We start from the raw sequence: 24,760 nt of genomic DNA, 5'->3' as shown, positions 1-24,760 counted from the left end.
CTTTGGCTTCTCAGTGCTCTAATGCAATACTCAGAGTCTCATCTGACCTCCATCTTGGTCTTTTCTTCTTCTTTAGCCTTTGTAATGCTCTTTGGCATTCTTCATGGATGATTTTCTTGATATCCTCCCAGAGCTCATTTGGTTACGCTCATTGGTGCTCAAGTCCTTAAACCTGTTCCTGAGATAATTTTGACATTCGAGTGGGACAGACTTAAGGTCAAATCTTGGTTTCTGTGGACTTGACTTAATTTTCCTCAACTTCAGCTTAAACGTGCATATAAGTAGTTGGTGGTCTGTGCCACAATCAGCACGCGGCCTGGTTTTCACTGCTAATATTGAGCTTCTCCACCGAGTCTTTCCACAAACGTAATCGATTTGATTCCTATGCATACCATCAGGTGAGATCCATGTGCATAGCCTGCGTTTTTGTTTCTTATAAAAGGTATTTGCAGTGAATAAATCATTGAATGTGCAGAACTCTATCGTTCTATCTCCAGCCTCATTTATTTCACAGAGTCTGTATTTTCCAGCTACTAAACCTTCTTCTCTGTTCCAACTTTTGCTTTCCAGTCTCCCATTATTATCAATGCATCTTGATTGCATGTTTGATCAGCTTCTGACTGCAAAAGTTAGTAGAAATCTTCTATTTCCTCCTCTTTGGCTCTAGTTGTTGGTGCATATATTTGAATGATAGTGGTATTCACTGGAATTCCTTGTATGTGTATGGTTATTATCCTATATCACTCACCACATTGTATTTCAGGATGGATCTAGAAATAACTTTTTAAATTATGAAACCAACCCCATTTTTTTCTCACCTTTTCATCCCCAGCATAGTAAATCTTATAATCGTCTGATTCAAAACATCCCATGCCAAGCCATCTCATTTCGCCTATAGCTAGTATGTCTGCTGTAAGCCGACACTAGTGATTGGAACATGGAACGTGAGAAGCATGAATGTAGGAAAATTGGACATTGTTAAGAAAGAAATGGAACACATGAATATTGACATTTTAGTTACTGGAGTTTACAAATCAACTTGCTGCTTGTCCAAATCCTCTTTTGTGGGCCTGTCAGTTTTGTCTTTCACTTCCCTTAAACCCATTACCACCCTTCCACCTGTTTCATTTCTTGTGGTTTAGGGTCCCAGATGATTGGTGTTTCATCAGAAAGAGAGCTTACTCTTTGTTTCTTGTTCTTCGAATTTTTTTACAGGGGTGTAGTTTTATAAGGAGAGGAAAAGGAAAAGCCTTTCTGATTTGCTGGAAACCTTTGAAGGCTCTCCCTTGTTTCTTGTTTTTCCCCTATGATGCCTTACATCTAATTTAGCACCAAATCCTGTGCAATCTATGTCTCTGTTTATCATCTAGCCATCTGTGTCTCTTATCTACATTCATCGTCTTAACTTGGGTCCCCATTTTGCACTGAATGATTTCAGCAGCCTCTTAACTTAATGTCTTCTTACTAACAACATTGACCTGACAGTCTTGCTAGTACTATGTTCTTTCCAAAATGCAGCTGTGACTAAACAGTGACCCATTTAAAACCATTCAAAGCCTGCCATGGCATCAGAGCTCTTGAGGTTCGCAAGTTCATCTCTTCTTATTTCCCTCCTTTGTGTGGCCAACTCTGACAACTGAAGAACATCACTCCAGTGGAACTTCTAAAATTTCTTTTCTGATCCACTATGTTGTTTGTTATTAGGTACTGTCAAGTCCAGTATGACTCATGGTGACTCTGTGAACAAAAGATCTGAACCCTGTTCCGTCCTGTGCCTGCCTCACACTTCCGGAGCCCATTGCAGCAGTCACTGTGTGAATCCACCTGGTTGAAGGTCTTTCTTTCCTTCGCCAGTCTTCCACCCTTCCCAACATCATGTCCTTCTCCAAGGAATTACTCCACCGAGCAACATGCCCAAAGTATGTGAGGAAAAGCCACATCATTCTTGCCTCCAAAGAACATTCCAGCTGCACCCTCTCCAAGACATAGCTATTCATTCTCTTGGCCATTCATGTTCAGTGCTCTTCTCCAACACCACAGCTCAAAGGCATCACTTCTTTTTCTGTCATCCTTATTCTTTGTCCAGCTCTCAGATGCATAGTAAGTGATCAGAAAGACTATGGCCTGAATCAAACACATCTTAGTCCTCAAATTGACATTATTACTCCTCAGTAATTTGGAGAGGTCCCTAACTTCAGATTTTCCCAGTGCATTGCATCTCCTTATTTCCTCACTGCTGGTACCAAAGATGTTAATTGTGGATCCAAACAAGATGAAGCCATCCATCATGATCTTGTTTATCAGTCTAGTGGTAAGAATCTTTGTTTTCTTAACATTGAGATGCAATCTATACTGAAGATTATATTCCTTGATCTTCTGCAACCAGTGCTTCCAATCCTCCTCACATTCAGCAAGCAAGGTTGTGTCACCTCCATAACGCAGGTTTTTGATGAGTCTCCCTCCAGTCGTGATGCCACACTCTTTTTCAGAGTCCAGCTTCTCAGATAATTTACTCATTATATAGATTGCATAGGTATGGAGAGAGACTGCATCGCTGATACTCCCTTCTCAATTTTAACCCATAGAGTGTTCTCCTGCTCTGTTTGCACAGCAGCCTCATGGTCAGCCTCCTAGTTTCCACATGAGCATAGTCAAGTGCTCTGGGATTCCCATTATTCTCAATGGCAGCCACAATTTGTTATGATCCACACAAATGTTGTTGCATGGTCAGTAAAGCACAAATAGACATTCTTCTGGTATTTTTTACATTCAGCCAGAATCTGTCTGCAGAGTGCCATGGCCTCCTCTAGATTCTTCTTGAACTTCTGGCAGTTCCCTATTTATGTACTGTTCTGGCCATTTTTTAATGATCTTCAGCAGTGTTTGCTTGTTGTTGTTGTTGTTGTTGTTGTTATGTGCCATTGAGTCGTTTGCAACTCATAGCGACCCTATGTACAAGAGCTCTAAACGCTCTTCTATCCTGTGCCAACCTAGCCATCTCAAACGCACTTATTCCCACTGCTCCAGTCACAGAATCGATCCATCTCATCGAAGGTCTTCCTCTCCTTTGCCGCCCCTCCACTCTGCCAAACATGATGTCCCTCTCCAAGGGCCAGTCCCTCCTTGCAACATGCCCAAACTATGTCAGACGAAGCTTCAGAATCCTTGACTCCAAGAAGCATTCTGGCTTTACCTTCTCCAGGACAAACTTGTTTGGTCTCCTAAGCAGTCCATGGTATATTCATTACTATTCTCCATCACCACAGCTCAAAGCCTTCAATTCTCTTTCTGTCATCCCTATTCATTGTCCAACTCTCTGATGTATAGCACGTAATTGCAAAGATGATAGCCCAGATCAGGCGCACCTTAGTCTCCAGCCTGACATCGTTGCTCTTCAGTACTCTTGAGAGGTCCTTCACAGCTGACTTTCCCAGTGCAGTTCCTCTCTTGGTTTCCTGGCTGCTGTTACCAAGACTGTTGACTGTGGAACCAAGTAAACGAAAACTGTTAACTATCTCAATCTCTTCACCATCCATACTGATCCTGCCAATTGGCCCAGTGGTGAGAATCTTCGTTTTCTTCATGTTGAGCTTCAATCCATATAGGAAGCTGCAGTCCTTGACCTTCTGCAGCAAGCACTTCAGCTCCTCCTCAGTTTCAGCAAGCAGGGTTGTGTTATCTGCATAACACAGGTTGTTGATAACTCTTCCACAAATCCTGATGCCACATTCCTCCTTGTACAGCCCAGGGTCTCAGATGATCTCTTCTGCATACAGATTGAAAAGGTATGGAGACAGAATACATCCCTGACGGGGGAAATCCCCCTTCTTGATTTTGAACCATGTTAGTGTCTCCTTGTTCTGTTCTGACGACTGCCTCTTAGTCCAATTATAGGTTTCGCATTAGCACAATCAAATGTTCTGGGATTCCCATTCTTCTCAGAGTCAGCCATAGATTGTTGTGATCCACACAGTCAAAAGGTTTTGCATAGTCAGTGAAACACAGACATTCTTGATACTTGTTTGATAGTTTCCACATTCAGTTGGAATTCCCTTTCTTGGGAATAGGAACAAATATGGACCTCTTCTAATCTGTTGGCCAGAAAACCATCCTCCAGATTTCCTGGCATAGACTGGTGAGTGCATTGGTGAGTCCATTCAAGTCTGTATCTGTTGACTGTATTGAAATAAGTCAGTTGGTATCCCATCAATTCCTGGGGCTTTACCATGCATTTTGCCAATGCATTCAGTGTAGCTTCCACTTCTTCCTTCATTACCATTGGGTCCTGTTCATATGGCACCTGCTGAAATTTTTCAGTATCAGTCAATTCTTCCTGGTACAGTAATTCTGTGTATTCTATTCCCTCCATCTTCTTTTGATGCTTCCTGAGTCATTCAGTATGTTGCCCATAGTATCTTTCAGTATTGCGACATGTGGCTCAAATTTGTTTTTTTCGTTCTCTCAGCTTGAGAAACGCAGAGTGAGTTCTTCCATTTATATTCTCCAATTACAGTTCTGTGCACATTCCATTATAATACTTTGCTTTGTTCTCCAGAGCTGCTCTTTGAAATTTTCTGTTTTGCTCTTCAGCATGTCTCCTTTTGTTTTGATGTCTTGTTTTGACTCCAGTGCAATTTTTAGAATCTCTTCTGACATCCATCTCAATTTTTTCTTTCTCCTGTTTTTTCTAATGCCTTTTGCTTTCTTCATTGAGGATATCTTTGGTATTGTCCCACAACTCATTTGGTCTTGATCATTGGTGTTCAGTGCCTCAAATCTATTCCTAATATGATCTTAAAATGCAGATGGAATTGATTCAGGATTATATCTTGATTCCAGTGGACTTATTTTCCTTTTCCTTGGCCTCAATTTACACTTGCAGATGAGTAATTGATGTGACATACAGTCCCCTCTACCCTAGTTTTGACTGCTGATATTGAGCTTCTCAAGCAATTTCTCCCACAAATGCAGTTAGTCTGATTCCTGTGCAGCACATCAGATGAGATCCATGTATTAAATCATCATTTGTGTTTTAAAAAAGATATTTGCAATTAATAAATCATTGTAAATATAAAATTCAATCATGGTATTTCCAGCCTCATTTCTAGCACCAAGCCCATGTTTTCCAACTACTATTCCTTCTTCACTGTTTCTCATTTTTGCATTCCAGTCACCAGTTATCATTAACACATCTTAATTGCATGTTGAGTCGATTTTGGACTGTAAGATTTGATAAAAATTCTCATTTTCTTCCTCTTTGGCTGCAGATGTAGGAGTATATATTAGAATAATGGTTGCATTAGTGGGTCTTCCTTTTATGCAGTGGATATTATACTATCACTCACAACATTGTATTTCCAAATGGAACTTGAAATTGACTTTTTTTTACTAAGAATGCAACACCATTCTTCTTCTGTTTTTCATTCTCTGCATAGTATACCATATGATTATCTGATTCAGAGGGGCCAGTGTTGTCCATCTCATCTCACTAATGCCTAGTATGTTAATGTCCATGCATCCCATTTCAGTTTTAACAATTTCCTGTTAAACAAGTCTCCAGTTTTAAGAAATCAGGACCTAGTTGACAGGCCTCAGTATTTAAAAGTTGGTTGGGCCCAGCCAAAGACCAGTTTGGAGCTTCCTGATGTTAATTGTGTTTGGGGAGAACATTGTTCTAAGAGGTACAGCACTTGTCTGTCAGTTTGCTGTGTTGAAATAACTTGTGAGTTGCTGTGATACTGAAAGTTGTACTACTGGTATGTTAGATACCATAGGGGTTACCCATAGTGGACAGGTTTTGGTGGAGCTCCCTGATTAAGACACACTAGGAAGCAGGATGGACTGTCTCCTTCCTAAATAGCAGGCCTTTGAAAACCATATGAACTAATGGAATGAGGATAGTTACAATAGTATAGTGGTAGAACCCAGGTTGGAAGCCAGTTGAAATAAAGAAAAATAATAACAAACACTGTTTCATAATTGGAACATAGAATGCACATAGCTTGAATGTTGGAAAAGTGGAAATTGTTAAAAATAAAATGGATCCACTATACAGGGTACCAAACAGAGCATCCACCATATAGAATGCTCTTGGACAGGTTCTAAGGACAAGAGATTGAGTCCCTCATCCTTGCCACACAGCCTTCCCTAAAAATTTCTGGATGACAGAAGAGAAACACAAAATGTGGTGTCTATTTTTAAAGGATTTCTGTTACAAGAGCCATGGAGTATATATTTTCATCTGTATCTGATACTTTGATGGTGAGTCTTAGAAGTAACTGAAATGAATGGACTTTAGAAAGAAGAAGACTGCACTGTCAGCTACCATCTGAGTCTTTTGTTTGTTTCCCAGCTCTATTTGCTCCCTGTTCTGTCCCAAGAGGCTAATCTCTATGCACTTGAGCACCTTTCCCAGCTGGTGCCTTGATTCATCCTAGGGGATACACCTGCAGGGGGAGGTAGAAGGGCAGGCAGCAATGTTTTTCTCCAGTTTCCTTTCTGCTTTGGGTCATGTAACTGCCTTACTCCATGGCAACAGATCTTACTGGGAGGCCCTTCCTTAATAGCTCTTAGCTCCCTCTGGGTCCTGGTAACAGTTTTTCTCCCTTGTCCATTTAGTCCTAGGGAAGTACTTGTTTCCTTAACCCTGTTTGTACCCCTGCATAGAGTCCCTTCATTAAAGTTCTTTTTCTTTGAACTTTCTGGAACACTTTCTGTTGTCTGCCAGAACCCTGATGGTTACATTCACTGTGTGTTAACTGTAACTGAATACAGTGGCATTCTTTGTAATTACTGAACTGACTCAATAAAGCCAACTTGGACTGTCATCACCCAGAGGGTAGAGTCGTGTATTATTCATTTTTTCATATTTCAGTGCCTAACGGAAGAAGGGTTTGGTCCACAGTAGCCCTTCAGTGAATGTTCTTTTTCCCCAAGTTAATGAAATCACTAGTGAGCCAAGTGATTGGTACTGACAGTGGTGTGCGTTCCTGATGAGATTCCACTCCACTATTGCTATTAAACAGAAGTTTTCCAGGTTTTCTGTTTCAGACAGTCAGGGCGTGACAGCTCATGCTGAGCAAGGCACTTCAACACATGTAACTGCTGAGTTTGGCTGAATTTGAAGTCTGACCTCTATATGCTGTTTTTCCTAATTGTTAGAAGAGCAAATTGTAAAAGACTTCTTATCCTCACTATGTCCTCAGTTCACCTCACAAAGGTAACTGCTGTTGTCAGTTCATTGACCATCTTTCTATGCCTTTTTGCTAAACAAATAAAAACATAAAGAAAGCTGTATGTAGGCTTTAAAATTTTGTATAGTGAAGCATGCATTTATATTTTCCCTCTTTTTTTTTTAAGTATCATAGTTAGGAAAGCATTATTTCTTAATTGGTTTTTGAAGTCTGTTTTTTCTAGTGGTTTTGGAGTAATACACATTTGGATTCTTAATCCACCTAGAATTAATTTTTATTTGCGGTAATGGGCTCAGACTTGGCAGTGGTTGTGAGGATGGTTCAGAACTGGGCACAGTTTCTTTGTACATAGTGTTGCTGTGAGTCAGAAACTGCTTAATGATGCCTAACAACATGTAGAAAAGTACTTTTTTCCCCTTTGGAAGTCAGTGGTACCTATATATTTTAAAGCATTCTTTTTCTTACTGGTTTGAAATTATTATATACTTAGGTTTTTCTTGAGAACGGATCAATCTTTGTTCTTCTACCAAAGATTTTCCAAAGATTAAATTGTTAAGGCACAGAACAAAAAAAAATTTTAGTTTATTATGCATATTTCTGTACTTCATTTTGTATGGATATGTTATCTTTTCTATTCTTGCCTATCTTACTATAAATACCTTTTTAATATCAAGAAATTTGAATTTGGGATTACATTTAGATCTAATAATAATTAGGATTATATTGGACCCAATAATTTACTTTGGAATTAACTGTAGAAGCCATTTTGTTGCTTTTGCATTTAAGACTATAAAGTTGAATCAGGAAATTGATTTGGGAGTTATTTTTAAGAATGTGAAATTTGGATTTAAACTTAAGGATTTACATTATCTTCAAAAGTTTGTTCTGGAGATTTGTTTTAGGCCTTTCCTATTATGTTTAATTTTGTTTCTTTCATCAAAAAAAAAGAGAGAAAATAAAATACTTTTTTAAAAACATACTGTATTTTAGTGAGAACTTTGAGCTACTTACAGTTTGCTTTGCTGACCAGTTAATGGTCATATCTAATTAAATCTGTAATCAAAGAATGCTTTAAAATAGCAGTTCAGTTTCTCCCCTTTGTCTCTGTCTTCTGCTCTGTTTCATTTACTCAGATTACCTAAGACCATGATGATAAAGCCAAAGTTGAGGATCTGTACATATTTGGCTTTGCTCTATAATTGAAAGCTAGATGTATTTGTCCATTTTCACTTAAATGTGTGGGATTTTTTTTTTACCTTTCTTGATTTTGGGTTTTCTTAATATTAACAAAAGGTTACAGAAAACGTGCATTTCCTTCATTCATTGTTGCACAATTTCCTCCCCACTGCCACCCAGTCCATTTTGCTATGCATCTCTTATTCTGGACTGTGGTCATGCAGGTAACACCTAATTATATATTCCTTTTAAACAGTCTTTCCCTCATCTTTTCAAATGCAACATTCATTATTTATCCTCTTTTTTCCCCTCAATTTCCCTCCAACTCCCATGTTTGTCAACTGTTTCAGTGTACTAGTCTTTATGCTAACAACACCTGGAAGTGACAGTGATGAATAAGACATGGTTATTTTATTTCCTCTGGAAGGAACCATGAACTTTTTTCATAGCAAATAATGCTTTCTTTTTCATCCTAGTGAAGTAGATGAACCAAAAGACTATTAGTTGCCCATGATTTGACTGCACTCTAGAACCAACTATTTGGAAAAGGGTGTAGAAGTTTGAAACACATCCCCTTTCACTTCTCACTTTTTTGGCAATAGGAAGCCTTTTATGCAACAATGAACAATTTCTTTTTTTTAAGTGAACTGGTGGGGTGGGGCAGGTAGAGAGGAAAATGTGTCACATTGAATGAGTGAAAAATCCAAGTTTCTATAAACTTTCATTAAAATCACAATTTAAAAACTGTACACATGCCAAAAAATACGAAAGAAGCCCCAAGTCTCCAGTTAAGCGTCCCTACATAGAGACTGGGTTAGGACTCCTGGAGAAATGGACCTCTAGCAACTAACAATATAGTGAGATAATAGAACTCTGTTGGAATATAGGTGGTTCTAGATGATGGGCCAGAATCAACTTTTTGGGTTGCCAAGCGGGAAGAAGGGGGGAGGCTCCCCTCTCTAGGATCTAAGGGTATGCCCAGCAAGCTTCTGCTGCCTACTGTACCTCAGGTTTCAAGGAGAGAAGGAAGAGAGAATCACAAATGGGGCTCCCCTCTCCAGGATCCTAGGATTCGCCTGGCGAGCTTCTGCTGCCTTCTCAACCCTAGTTTGCAAGAGAAGGATGAGTTAGAGGAGTTAATCTAGCCAGGAGTCAAGTGGTGGTGCCAAGAGGCTCAAGTCCTGAATTTCGATGGCTTCTGAGCTACAGTGAGGAAAGGTCTGTTCAAAGGTCCAAACCTCACTACGAAGTCCAGGAGCAGCACTATCTGAGTGTATAGCAGATACGCTTTATTTAGAGTGCATGCTTTGGTGAAAGTGGACTGAGGCTTGTTTGGCCTCCACCCATAAAGATTTTTTTTTTAAAACAGTGTTTATAACTAAGAAAATTATAACCATTTATTATGTTTGTTCCCCTGTGAAATTACCTGTCAAGCAGTTACTGGGGAGATTGTTAAGGTTTTATAAGCGTCCTTCAAATGTAGATAAAGATGATGATCTTATGGCAGTATGACTTTGCTTTTTTTGAGGGTGGAATTTTTCTTGTCATTTTGCTTTGAAAGAAATACTTACTTTTCATTTTAACTTGTATTTGTCTCTGAAACCGATTTGATTTAATAATATTTAGACGTTCCTGTTGCTATGTCTAGGTTCTTCTTTGGAGAGATCATTGCTCCATATTGGTAATTCTTATGCCTCTGTGTACTGAAGTTTAATGGCTGAGCTACACAGTTATATTTAACAGTGTTTGTAATTTTTTATAGGGGTGGATTTGTCAAAGATAGAAAAACATCCAGATGCAGCCAACCTCCTTCTAAGACTAGATTTTGAAAAAGACATAAAGCAGATACTCCTGTTCCTTAAAGATTTAGGTCTAGAAGATAACCAGCTGGGATCATTCCTGACTAAGAATTATGCAATTTTTTCAGAAGACCTTGAAAATCTTAGGACCAGGTAGGCTTTTTTTTTAGAGTTATACTCATCTTTGGAGGAAATACATCTTGAAGGTATTTTATCAAGTCTTTGCTGTACAGATCTACTGAGATAATGAATGTGAATATTACCAATTAAACCTTCTTCTGTATAAATGAAATATTTAAAACAGTCCTCTTTCAACTCTCATTATTTAGAGAACTCTGTTGGCTTAGTGATAAGAAGTACTACCATCTCAAAGGCTGGTGGTTGATTCCACCAGTTGCTTCATAGGAGAAGGATGATCAGTCTTCTCCCATGCAACTTGTTGTTGTTGTTATGTGCCGTCGCGTCGCCTGCGACTCATAGCGACCCTATGTACAACAGCCCTAAACTCCACTCTGTCCTGTGCCAATCGCACTGTCTCTGACACTCCCATCCCAATTATCCCAATCACTGAATCAATCCACCTCATAGAGGGCCTTCCTCTCCTGCGCTGTCCCTCCAACCTCCCAAGCATGATGTCCCTCTCCAAGGACCGGTCTCTCCTCACAACATGTCCAAAGTATGTTAGACGTTGCCTCAGAATCCTTGCCTCCAAGGAGCCGCCCGGTTTAACCCTTTCCAGGACAAATCTGTTTGTTTTCCTAGCAGTCCATGGTATTCTCAATACTCTTCTCCAGCACCACAGCTCAAAGGCATCAATTCTCCTTCTATCCTCCTTGGTCATTGTCTAACTCTCTGATGCATAACAGGTGTTGAACTTGAAATCCAATGTGGTCTCCTTGTGCAAGTTCAAATCCTGCTCACTGCGGAAGTGGGAACTAGTGACCATACAGATGGCAAACCCATGCAACTTACAGCTTCTAAAAAAGCTGGGGTTCTGCTTTGAACTGGTTCCTACTACATGGTTCATACCAACGATAACATTTTGGTTTCAGCTTATCAAACTTAACCCTTGATTATTTCAAGCTTATCGCTGACTGATTTTGAAATTGGATTACTAAAAGTACTAAACATGAACTTTTTTAATGTTTCAATCTGATCTATTTTTTATTATAGACACTTGATAGTCCCTTGCCAAATTACTGTATAATTTGTTTAATTATTTCCATAAGAAGGATATTTTGGTTATTCTTTTCTTTTAATAACATATCTGTCAACATCTTTGAAATCCAAAATTGCATAAATGGTTAAGCACTTAACTGTTAGGAGAAAGATTGTTCAAACTCACCTGGAGGCACTGCGGGAGAGGCCTGATGAGCTGCCTCTGAAAGATCACAGCTCCTTCCACACAGACACGGTCACCTGGAGTTGGGATCAGCTCATCGGCACCAATAAGGCAACAGACTTCTCAGTGTGGTCCTTCCCAGTCCCCACTGATAGACATGGGTTTGTTTTCAGACTTGCATTGTTAATAACAATGCCACTGTGGTTCTTTTTCTATAGCTGTGATTTCACGCCTATAAGAATATAAGAAATATTGGAAATATTTCTATAAGTGTAATATTGCTTTCTTGAAATGCGAATTCTATTTGCATTTGTAATTTTAATAAATACTGCCAAATTGTCTTCCAAATAGGTTGTTGGCCGCTCTCCTGCCAACAGTGTGAAAGTGCCTATTTCTGAATTATCCTCATTAATACAGTGTTGTCACACATTCATTTCCTCTAATCTGGAAGACCTCCTCATTGGTTTTTGGTTTTGTTAGTTGTATTATTTTGTTTAGCCTGTCTACCTGGTTTGTTTGATTTCATGTTTTTGTTGGTAGTTTTGTTTTATTTGTCAGTTTAGAAATTTTATTTATTTAACCTCTGTTTCTTTAGGTAAGATGTAAAAAGAACTGTCTGGTAAACACACTTGTTTATTTTTGCTTGTTAGTGAGAATTAAATAAGAGTGTCTTTGCCGTATTTAAGGTATCTACTAAAAGCTGTCTTTTGTTATGTACATAAATTTTTAAAGTAGTTAAACTTTCTGTATTTTACTGTGTTATTTTGGTTTCCAGGAATTTTGGAAAATGTCTTGGTTATAAAATATGCTATGAGAGATTGTAAAAATTGTTGACTGATTAAAGAAAATTTACGAGTCATTGCCAAAAATGTCCTTTGTAGCCTTTTTTTTTGGCATGTATGGTAGGATGGGCAGGGTGGCCTTTTAACTTCAGATACAGTTCTTTTTCTTGGAAAGCAGCAGACAGACATATCTTCTTATATTTGTCATATTTTTGTTTCTCTAGGGTGAATTATCTACAGTCAAAAAATTTCAGTAAGACAGATATTACACAAATGGTCAGAAAAGCACCGTTTTTACTGAATTTCTCAGTGGAAAGGCTGGATAACAGACTGGGATTTTTTCAAAAAGAACTTGAACTTAATGTGAAGAAGGTAAAAAGGGGGGGAGGATTTGTACATTTCTCTGTCACGTACATTTTTGAAATGCTAAGTTTTATAATTCTAACAGATGCTTAGCCCTTGGGAATCTTACCCATGCTTGATGTTTTTGTGAGATGATAGAATTACCCTGTTAGATTAAACATCGTTTGTCATTAGGGGTCATCAGGTTTGTTCTGACTCAAAGCTACCCTTCGTCAACAGAGTGAAGCTTTACCTGTTCCTGTGCTATTCCCGCATTCTCTGCTGTGTTGAAGCCCATTGTTCCTTGCTGCCATCTGTTCAGCTCTTCATTATTGCTTCATTATTAGTACTATGGTTACCTTAGCTACTCTGTGTTCGAGAGCAAGTTTCAGAGTCTCTTCTGACATCCATTTTCTGGTTTTTCTTCTTTCCTGTCATTTTTAGGACTTTTTTTTTTATGTAGGATACTGTGATGTCATCCCCATACCTCATCTGATCTTCAGTCCTTAGTGTTCAAAACCATTCTTCTTTTTTTTTTTTAAGATAAAAGATAGAGATTTATTAGAAAACTGCATTCCAAAGGATCAGCCCTCTCTCCTTGAAAGGAAAGTTGTAGGAGAAGACCCAAGCCATCCTTGAGATGGTCTCTAACTGCAGATAGGATATACTCAGGGTTTGTGTAGTGCTTTGATTCAGGTGGTCTTGTTTTATTCTTTAGCTTCAGCCTGTGTAGGAATAATAACGGTCTGTTCCACATTCAGTCCTAGGCTTTTTCTGATTGGTGATGTTGAGTTTCTCCACCGTCTCTTTCTGTAGATGTGGTTGATCTGATTTCTGTGTATCCTATCTGGCAAGTTACACATGTATAGTCATTGTTCATGTTACTGAGAAAGGTATTTCCATTGAAAAGTCATTGGTTTTACAAATTTCTGTCATGCAGTGTCTAGCATTATATTTTTGGCCAAAGCCAGATTTCTGACTGTGATCCTTCTTGTTTCTAATTTGTGCCTTCCATTCACCAGTAATTATCTTTCTATCATGATTACTTCTTTGATCAATTTCAGACTACAGAAGTTGGTAAAATTTTCTCTTTCTTCCTCTTTATCAATTAGAAGTTGGTACATAAATTTGAATAATCAATTAGCTTTCCTTAAACTGTCTTTGTGTGTGCCAGCGAGTCAGAACTGACTTATTACTGACCCTCCAGCAGGTTTTCAGAGGCACAGTAGAATATTGCCCATCCTTTTCCCATGGAGCAGCTGGAGGATTCAAACCATTTACCTTTGGGACTGCAACACAGCTTTTTACCAGTAGGCCACCAGAGGTCCCATTCTTCCTTGTAGGCATGTGGACGTTTATTCTGTCGACAGCAATATACTTCAGGGTAGATATTTAAATGCTTTTTCGACACAGGATTTTGTTCAGTTGTACATAGGGTCATTGTGCATTGGAGCCCGCTTGAAAGCACCTAACAACATTTCTCTTGACTGAATCGTATCTTAAATTTAAACTCTATATTTCTAGCAATGTGATTTTTCTAAGCTAGGTTAAGATGCATGTACAGTAATAATATCTTGTGTTTTTTTTAAACCCTAGACTAGAGATCTGATCATTCACCTCCCAAGGCTACTAACTGGAAGTCTGGAGCCTGTGAAAGAAAATATGAAGGTAGGAAAACTTCATCTTAGGCTTTATGATGTAGTCTTCCTTCTAAGTGTTTTCCTCTGCACATAATGGATTTTCTATTGTTATGTTAAAAAGAAAGCTATATTTTAAAAAGAAGTTTCTAAAGAGGAAATAACATTTAACAAGCACTTTGCTTCATTTAATGATATTTTTGCATGTTGACCAGGTGCTTGGGAGTAAATTAGCTTGCAGACATTGAGGCCTCTGACCCCAGAGTAATGAGTGAGCAAGGTGGCTGCTACTTGGAAATGATTCAGGTTACTCAGCATGAGAGTCTGTGTCATTTACGTGGGAGACGAGTCTTTTTGGAATGTGGATCCAAGAGACCCCTGTGAATACTCCCAGTGAGGAGAGTATCATCATCACATTGATCTGTTTGGCAGCCTGTGCCAGTTGCCAGCCTAAGCTCTGACAGAGTTGACTGGCCACTCTATTGTCCTTCTTCCAAGGAAATGGAAGGGGGGTAGGAGGTTATCCAAAGCTCTATGACTTAGACTTGCCTATTTTTGAAGTGCTTTAAATATTTCAAGGGAGCTCTGGTGCCCTACTGAGCAAGAAGTTGGGCTGCTGACCCAGTCGCAGTCAGTTTAAATCCACCAGCTGACTCACGGGAGGAAGGTGGCCGGTTGTCTGCCATGCAGTTTACAGCCTCTGAAAACTGACAGGAGGGTCAGCTGTGAGTCGTTTATGACTCCACAACTATGCGCAGTAGGTAGTAAAGTACTTCATATTCAGTCACTGAGGGAGTTTTTCATTGAGCATCTAACCCAAGAATTCTGCTGGGGACATGCCCCCAACTTACCTGAAGTTTACAGTCTAGTAGGAATATAAAACTGTTGATGAGAGCAATAAGTTGGTGGGGCACATAGGATACTATGCCCACATTTAGGTGTTTGGCTTTAAGAATGCTACCTGGAATTCTGACATTGATTTTCCAGGTAACCTGTACAAGGGTTAGGCTGGGAACACAGAGACACAAAGGGCACTCGGAGAAGTTTCCTGCTCTTAGGGGTAGGACATGTACAGATGACCAACCACTGTGCCCTTCACTGTTCTATGTTATAATTATGATCAGTCTTGTGATAGGTCATCTTTCTGGTGACGCCCGTGCTTGTGAATCTCTCTTTCTCAGGAGAGGCCTTCAGAATGAGGTTACCCCAAAAGCAGGAGGCTTACTCCCTGGATGGCACTGGCAACGCTGTCTTCTAGATTTTAAAACATATTTACGTGAATCAGTGTGTTCTCTGGCCTAGTATCGACATGACTCTTCCTCTTCATGATCCATGGAGATCGTTGATGGCTCAGTGATAAGGAGTTGCTCTGCTAACCCAGACACGTGTGATTTGGATCCACCAGCTGTTTCCATGGGAGAAAAATGAGCACTCTCCTCTCATATAATTAGCAGCCTCTAAAAACCCGCTGGAGACCAGCCATGAGTTGGCTCCATCTTGATGGTACCCAACAACATTCATGGTTTATAGCAACTTGGGCTTTTATTTTGTTTTTAGGTTTACCGACTTGAATTTGGTTTTAAACGTAATGAAATTCAACATATGATCACCAGAATTCCAAAGATGTTAACTGCAAATAAAAGGAAACTCACAGAGACTTTTGACTACGTACACAATGTGATGCACATCCCCCACCACATCATTGTCAAGTTCCCTCAGGTAATACATTCACCCCTCTCAGGTAAAAGCGGTCATTCCTGTTCATGGAAGCTGCTGGCCAGCTCCTTACCGCTGTTCTTTAACATTTACACCTCCAGGATGCACATGTGTCTCTCCTGAAGACAGGTAAGTGATTGGCTTACTTCCCTCGGCTTTCTTCCTGTTGTTCTGCCTTGTGTTTTTTCCTGTTTAAATTTGAAGCAGATCACGTCCCTTAAAGCCCCTTTCAACGCTCCATGCACTTTTAATCCACAGTCTATATGAAATAACAAGCGTAAACCGTTTTAGTTCACAACTCGTGCCAAAGTATGAATATATTCTCTAAGCTAGTCAGACTTTCCTGTACCCTAGCTAGTGAGCAACTTTATCGGCTTGTTTACAAAAATATATGAGTCTAGAAACCTTGCTGAATTATTTATGCTCACTTGTCAGTCCTTGAAACTATGCTGCTTATCACATAATTATTGTTGTTGTTAGATGCTTTTGAACCATTTCCAAGTCACAGCAATAGAACTGTCCAATAGAACACATATTAAATAGTTGTTGAACACATGATTGATTTAATATCAGGTCAACTCTGATTCATATTGATGATAGGGCAGGATAGAACAGCCCCATCAGGTTTCCAGGGTTGGAAATCTTTTTGGAAGCTGACTTCCATGTCTTCCTTGGAGTAGTGGGTTCAAACCACTAACAGTTCAGTTAGCAGCAGAGCACTTAACCTGTGCCACCAGGGCTCCTCTAAACCTCAGTGATCCAGTCACTCTTTCAGTACTGATTTCAGTGTCCACTCTGTGCCTGACAGTGTGTAAGTCCTAAGGATGCAAAAGTCAGAGACAACTAGTATTCCATGGGACATGTAATATATATAATATAAAAGACTAGTTTTTAAAAATTTAATTTCTTTACATAATATGAAAGAATCTTAAAGTCTTAACAGAGCTGCTTAATTAATTTAGAAGCAGAAAGAGAAATAACACATACTAAACTTATTCTGAGCCTGCCTTGTCTTTACTGCTTTCCCTACATTGATTTACATAATCTTCACAACCGCCACGTAAAAGAGCAACTAGAGTGACTCTGGGGGCACCTGGTCTGCCGTACTTTCCTGAGGCTCAAATATTTGAGTTTTCCGTCTCAAATAGGGAATTTGAGTGGTGTAGCCAGTAAGTAGTTGCACTGCTAACCCAGACATGGCACCTCTCTGGCAAATCAAATCCATCAGCCCTCCGAGGGAGAAAGAGGGACAGTCTCCTCCCATGAAGTTTACAGCCTCCTGAAAAACCAGTGAAGGGTCAGCTATGGTTCTGACTCCATGGCAATGAATGACTTCTCTGATAGGCTTCTACCTTCCACAGATTCTGGCTTTCACAAAGTTTACTGTATCATTATTCCTGTTTTATAGATGAAAAAACTATACATAAAGAGATTAAGTAACTTGCCTGAGATTACCCAGTGCCAAAATGGAAATTCTTGACTGTCAAGTTTAAAAGTGCATGCTCTTAACCACTAGACAGTCCTGCCAGTCTTAAGAACTGATGTCATGAGAGGGGGGAGTAAATGGAGCTCAAGACACAGAGAGAAACTTTCCCAGGAGAGGAAACTTAGCTGGACAGATACTTCTAAATTACTTGTTTAAATACACAAATTTTAAGTACTCTTTAAGCCAAGCTCCTGGGAAGCCCAGTCCCAGAACAGTAAGTAGTTTGCAAATTCGGATTCTTAGCCTCTTAGGGATGTGTACTGACAAAACAGGAAAATAACAAACACATTATTTGTAAAAAGACATTAACAGACAATAAGTCTTTGGGAAAACAGACACTGAGCTTTGTTGGCTCGTGTTTTTAAAGTGTTGTGAAACTTTCTCAAGCAGGTATATTGGTGTGTATGTCTTGTGGTGAATTAAAAATGAGAAAAATGATAATGACTTAATAGTTGTAATTAATTTAGTCCGTTCTAAGCAGAAATTGTGGAAAGTAAAAGGTAAAAAAGGCAGTTTTAGGATAATAAATGAAAAAAATCACAAAGGAAAGGAGTTCTATGTTATTGTTAGGTGCCATCAACTTACAGCAACACTCTCTATAAGAAAGAGAAAAAGCCCTTCCCAGCCCTGCACCGTCCTGACTGCTGTGCTTAAGCCCATTGTTGCAGTCAGTCTGTGGCACTGAGGGTCTTCCTTTTTTCCCCTGACTCATTACTTTTCCAATTGTGATGTCTTTTCCCCAGGGACTGGCCCCTCCTAATAACAAAGTCTGATCATCTGTGGTTTTAAGGAAAGCTCTGGCTACACGTCCATGCCAGATTTGTTTGTGCTTTTGGCAGCTGATAGCGTATGTATTCTTCACAGTTCAAAAGCTTCACGTCCTCTTTATTCATTGCCCATCTTTCATATGCACATGGAGCATTGAAAGACACCGCGGCTTAGGTCAGGCACATCTTCATCCTCAAAGTAGCATCCTTGCTCTGTAGCATATGTCATTTTATTTTTAGAATTAAGTATGTTATATAAAGGATCCTCCTAGAGCCCATCTCTGTCCTGCTGCACTGGTTTCTGAGAAAACAAAGCTTTATTCCACAGAAGAATATGTAATTTTAATTCTTAGACTACGGGGCATTTTTTAAAAACTAAAATCACAAGTTTGCTGATCACTAACTAGGTTAGCAGGGGTTGGTGTGCTGGACTCTGAGACTGCTCAGGACAGGGCAGGCTTCAGAGCTGCTGTACATGGGGTCGCTGTGAGTCACAGGGGCCTTGACGGCACATAACAGCAGGATGACATTTTTATGATAGTAATATAGGCATCCCAACTGGCCAGCAATTAAAAAAAGGAAGAAAATAGCCTCAATCTAAGTGATAGCTTCTACTCCCCACTGCTCACACAAATCTCTTCATCATCAAGTAGCCTTTAGCCAGAATATCTAGTCATGCGCTAAATGATGCTACTACACAGTGTTAGATTTGGAGACCAGTGGGAGCTTCAGAGTCATTTGTGGTTTGTTTTCCTTTGTTAAATGATAATTTGGTAGGTCAGAAATGAGTCTTTTATATTCATGAACAATAATAGTATGATAATAGGAATTTAGTTCTCAAAGCCAATGCAGTGTAGCATGTCCTTTACAATCTGAACTCAGAATTGTTAAGTCCGTTCTGACTCATAGCAGTCAATGGGTTTCCGAGGCGGTAAAAATTAAAAGAGACTGCCCAAGTGTGTCCCTTGAAGTGGCTGATAGATTTGAACTGCCACCCTGTTCGTTAGCTGCCTGACGCATTACACACTATGCCACCACAGCTCTTTTTTGATTATCTACTGTGGCTGTAACAGAAATACCACAAGGAGATGGCTGTAACAGATTTACGCACAAGGCCATGGGCTAGAAGGCATCAGTAGTAGGAACAGCATCTGTCTCCTCTCAGCATCTGGGGAGCCCGTGTTCCTTGGAGAGCTCCCTGTGCCTTGTCACCAGTCTTCCCTGGGTCTGGGTGCTCAGCACAGAGACTCCGAGTGCACAGGACGCTCCTTCCTGATGCTGCTGTTGTTATGTGACGTCGAGTTGCTTGTGACTCTTAGTGACCCTATATACAAAAGCCCTAAACTCTGCTCTGTCCTGTGCCAATCACACTGTCTCTGACACTCCCACCTGATTATCCCAGTCACTGAATCAATCCACCTCAAAGAGGGCCTTCCCCTCCTGCGCTGTCCCTCCACCCTCCCAAGCATGATGTTCTTCTCCAAGGACCTGTCTCTCCTCACAACATGTCCAAAGTATGTTAGACGTTGCCTCAGAATCCTTGCCTCCAAGGAGCCACCCGGTTTAACGCTTTCCAGGACAAATCTCTTTGTTTTCCTAGCAGTCCATGGTATTCTCAATACTCTTCTCCAGCACCAAAGCTCAAAGGCATCAATTCTCCTTCTATCCTCCTTGGTCATTGTCCAACTCTCTGATGCATAACAGGTGATTGCGAAGACCATGGCCTGTATCAGACGCACCTTAGTCTCCAGAGAGACACCATTGCTCTTCAGTACTTTGGAGAGGTCCCTAACAGCAGACTTTCCCATGGCCATGCGCCTTTTAATTTTCCTGGCTGCTGGTGCCAAGACTGTTGACTATGGAGCAAAGCAAACTAAAGCTGTGTACAATCTCAATCTCTTCACCATCCATCCTGATGCTGCCAGTTGGTCCAGTGGTGAGAATCTTTGTCTTCTTGACCTTGAGCCTCAATCCATATTGGAGGCTGTAGTCCTTCACCCTCTGCAGCAAGCGCTTCAGGTCCTCCTCAGTTTCAGCAAGCAGGGTTGTGCCATCTGCATAACACAGATTGTTGATAGCTCTTCCACCAGTCTTGACCCCACATTTCTCCTACTGAGGCATAATCTCTATTTTATTTTTATTTTTCTGTTGGTTTGCTTACAAAGTTGTATGTATTGTGTTTCACACCATTCTTCATTCACATTATGTTTCATACAATCATTCCCATGCATTATGTCCTATAAAATTAATCACCATTGGACTAAGCCCATCATTACTCTGCCTTTTCAGGTCCCCACCAGATCTTTCCGGTTTCCTATACCCTCTTCCTCCGTCCACCAAATTATGCAACCCTGTGATGTCACCCCTACTCATCCTCACCTCTCTGCTCCCACCCCTTCCCTGCTTGGGCCCTATACATGTTTTTACTAGTTATACTTCTGTTTTTACATTAATGGTCTTAGGCAGTATTTATCCTTATGAGACTGAAATTGACTCAGATAGACAGCCTAATCCCATAAGTGCATCCTGGCTTCTTAGCATTTATGACACCTAAGATGATATGGAAAAATAATGGCTTAGCCAAGTGGACACATACTGTAGGTGCACAGAATTCAGTCCACGGCAGCTTTTCAGAGCACAGAATGGAAGATAATTAGAGTACGCAGGACACCATTTAGCCCATTACTCGGTATAAAGCTTGTTTTTGCAGCAACAGTTAAGGGAGGATCTTTTTTGTACTTAAAGCAAGCCAGCCTAGTTTAGTTTGCACATTATTTTTTTTGGGGGGATGGGGGGTTGGTTTTCAGAGTACTTTTAATTTTTTAGCTGTCATTTTTCTTAGCATATTTCCAAGTGGTCTGTAATTATTTTGTGAAAACAGAAAAAGATCATCACAAGCTATATGGTCTGTCTAGTGTCCTCAGTGCATATATAATATAGTAGAACTTTAGATGTATCTCTGTGTGGGGTTCATTACAGACTTGCCAGGGAGTATCACAGTTTGTCTGAGACGTTTATCCTGGCCTGGTTTCCCAGTGGCTTTGAAGGAATTAACATGCTTCTGATTCCTTTTTACAGTGTCCCACACTTAACTATGCCCTGGAAGTTCTACTTGATTTATTTGCTCTTAGTTATAGTTAATAATGGCAGCAGGAATTAAAAATAATAGGAAGCTTCACAGATTCTAAAATCCTAGTGATATTTTGATGTCATGACCTCTGTTATGTGAGTGGTTTTTAGACTGAACAGACATTGGAACAATCTAGAGGAGTTGGTAAAACAGGTTTCTGTACCCCACTTTTTAAGTAAGTTTAGGGAGGGACTTGAGAAACCTTAGTGTCATAGAGATCGACCTGTTAGAAAGATGTTGATGGTTCAAATCCGTTACCTACTCTATGCGAAAAAGATGGATAATCTCTACCCTTGTAAACCTACAGCCTTGGAGCCTGGTAGAGAGTCACTGAGTCCAGATAAACTTGATGAGGGAAGTGGGTTTGACTTCAGGGCAGAAACTGAAGATTTGCTTTTCTAAGAAAGATCTCGACTGTCTCTGGAGTCCTCGATGGTCTTTGTCAACAGTGTAGCCATTAACTGTTGGATAATTGTTCTTTGTGTCCCTTTTTATAATTTTTTAATAGGAGCTATAGGATTTAATCCCTCCAGTGTTTGTCATCTTTACTGAACGTTATACAGACAATATATTATAAATATGTTAATCTATTACAATTTTTAATGGAATAAAATTTTAAAATATTTTTTTGTGGACTGTGTGCTAAATATTTTTTTTTCTTTTCTTTTATAGATATTTAATACAAGGCTGTTTAAAATAAAAGAAAGACACTTGTTTCTTGCCTACTTAGGAAGAGCACAGTACGAGCCAACAAAGCCTAATTACGTGTCTTTGGACAGATTGGTATCTATTCCTGATGAAGTATTTTGTGAAGAGCTTGCAAAAGCCTCAATACAGGATTTTGAAAAATTCTTAAAGACTCTTTAGTTTTTGATAAATGTTAAAATGTAATAATTTAAATTATATGCAAATAAATTACTATTTTAAATAAATACCCGAAGTCCAGATTAATATTGAAGGCCGTTTCTTGATATTATCAAGTTGTTTACACTTCTGGTAAGTTTCATCCAAGTTTCTTATGACTTAAATCTTTGGCTCACCCATTGCCTTCCTTTTCTGGATGAGGAGAATGAAAAAATATAGCAAGCTTAAAGAAGAGAGAGTTGGTTTACTGTAGGCTAGTGTTTTGCCTTTGGTTGCCCATCTCTCTGATGAAAGTTCTGGAGATGAGAACACTGGAAGATATTCCCACTCTTATAACAATGGGCTGAAGCACAGCAGTGATTGTCGGGATGGCATGAGACCAGGCATCTCATTCTAGGGTAATGGGTGTACGTGGATCAGAGACAGTAAGGTTATCAGCTCAAGATAGGGCAGGGTTCAGGGCTATTGTTCATAGGGTCAGTAGATGACACATAACAACAACTGTGAGTCTCAGAACCACCTGGACAGCATCTAGCAATAATATTGCTGTTGTGAACGATCCTGAAAACTAGAAAAGTTTCTGTTTAAAACATGTCCATCTTAGGACCACAAGGCCTTACCTCACATTGTCTAGTGATTCAGGTTGGTAGGGCCTCCACATGGGAATTTTACAAATCCATGGAAGAGTGAAAGGATAAGACTTGCTCTTAAAAATTTCTCACCTTTTGCTTCTTTCCAATTTGTACGCTTTTAGATTTATTTTCTTGCATAACTGTGTAGGTAGAACTTCCAATAAAATATTGACAAACAATGGCCTGGATTGTTTCTGAATTTAGGAGGCAATCTTATAGTTGTTCAGTATTAAATATGATGCTCACTGTGGGTTATTCCATTAATTGAATTTTGTTTATTGAACTGAGTTTTTTAAAGGAATATCATGGTAAGTATAACAACAACAAAAAGACATTCTAATTATTTTAAATATACACTTTAGTAACAATTACATTCATGTTGTAAAATCCCACCACTATTTCTAAGCAAGTTTTTTTTCCTCACTCCAGACAAACTCAGTATTCCTTAATAACTACTTATTTCTTCTTCTCAGCCCCTGATAATCAGTAATAAATTTTTGCCTCTATTTGGCTATGTTAAAAGTAAAAGAAAAGCAACAAACCAAAACACCAACTTCTCATGCTTTTTTGACCAGCGTGTTACATGTCCAATGAAGGGATTTAACAGTTCTACCATGTCCTGCTGCTGCTGTTGTTGTTAGAAGCCATGCAGTCAACCATGACACATTGAGGGACATTTTGTATAGTGGATCTAAGCCTTGCTCTATCCTGTGCTATCCTCATCTCTAATATACTGAGCCCATTGGCAAAGTTACTGTGTGGCTCCATATTATACAGGGTCTTCTCTTTCCCTGACCTTTTGCCTTTCCAAGCATGATGTTCCTTGTCTAAGGATGACCTCTCCTGACAACATGACCAAAGTATGTGAGATGAAGTTTCACCATCCTTGCCTACAAGGAGCACCTTGGTTTCTCCAAGACGTTTATTCTTTTTGCAGTCTGCAGGATAGTCAGCACTCTTCAGCATCACAATCCGAAGGTATAGAGTCATCCTTCATCATCCAACTTTCAGATGCATAGAAAATAATTTTAAAGTTGGTAGCTTGGATCAGTGCACCTTGGTCTTTAAACTGACCTCATTGCTCTTAAGCACTTTGGAGACGTACTTGACAGCATTATATCAAGGATCTTGATGGTAAATCCAAGTACGTCTAAAAACTCCCCTGTGGGATCAGTTATGAGACTCAATGGTAGTTAACACTAACTGCCCTTGGACAAGTCACCCAAACTTCCTACGCCTCAGGTCTCTCTTCTCTATGTTTGCATGGAAATCAAATGAAAATGCCCGTGGAAAATTTAGCACTATGTTGTTGCTTAGCACTAAAGTCTTGATACAGCACAGCAGAGATTTGACAGTTGGTGCAGGATTCAGCAAGGTTTCCATCTATTTGTACATAGGGTGGCATCGAGTCAGAATCCACTGTTTAACACCTAACAAAATTTAAAAATAAGTAACAATCTAGGCCAGAGCCCAGGCTTTGTCACTGTCACAAAGAATACTTCTCAGAATGAGAATGAAATAAATACCCTATTGGCATCCCTGGCGTACGCCCTTCCCAATTTTGAACCATGCAGTGTTCCCTTGCTCTGTTCTGACAGTTGCCTCCTGGTTCAAGTATAAGTTTCGCATTAGAATGATCAAGTGTTCTGGGATTCCCATTCTTCTCAAGAGTCAGCGATAGTTTGTTATGATCTACACAGTCAACTGCCTTTGCATAGTCAATGAAACAGACATTCCTCTGGTATTCCCTGCTTTCAGCTAAGATCCATCTAACATCAGCTACTCTCTACTACCACGATCCCTTCTAAACCCAGCCTGGACTTCTGGTAGTTCTCTGTTGATGTGCTGTTCCAGTCGTTTTTGGATAATCTTCAGTAAAATCTTGCTTGCACGT

At 39.7% G+C, this 24,760-nt stretch overlaps 1 protein-coding gene across 1 annotated transcript in view; it reads left to right on the top strand.

Moving 5' to 3' along the window:
- MTERFD1 (MTERF domain containing 1) overlaps positions 1–22,295 on the top strand; it is a 37,481-nt gene extending 15,186 nt beyond the window's left edge. The window contains exons 3-7 of the mRNA XM_006900352.1: positions 10,132–10,321; positions 12,517–12,664; positions 14,231–14,302; positions 15,829–15,990; positions 22,043–22,295. Coding sequence (XP_006900414.1) covers positions 10,132–10,321; positions 12,517–12,664; positions 14,231–14,302; positions 15,829–15,990; positions 22,043–22,237 — 767 coding nt within the window. The 3' untranslated portion in view covers positions 22,238–22,295. The remainder of the gene's footprint in view (positions 1–10,131; positions 10,322–12,516; positions 12,665–14,230; positions 14,303–15,828; positions 15,991–22,042) is intronic.
- The last annotated feature ends 2,465 nt before the right edge of the window (positions 22,296–24,760 follow it).

Source organism: Elephantulus edwardii, unplaced genomic scaffold (genome assembly GCF_000299155.1).
Source record: "Elephantulus edwardii isolate Elephantulus edwardi_28Jun2011 unplaced genomic scaffold, EleEdw1.0 scaffold00282, whole genome shotgun sequence".
In the NCBI taxonomy this organism is placed as follows: domain Eukaryota; kingdom Metazoa; phylum Chordata; class Mammalia; order Macroscelidea; family Macroscelididae; genus Elephantulus; species Elephantulus edwardii.
This window is presented reverse-complemented; position numbering and strand designations above follow the sequence as displayed.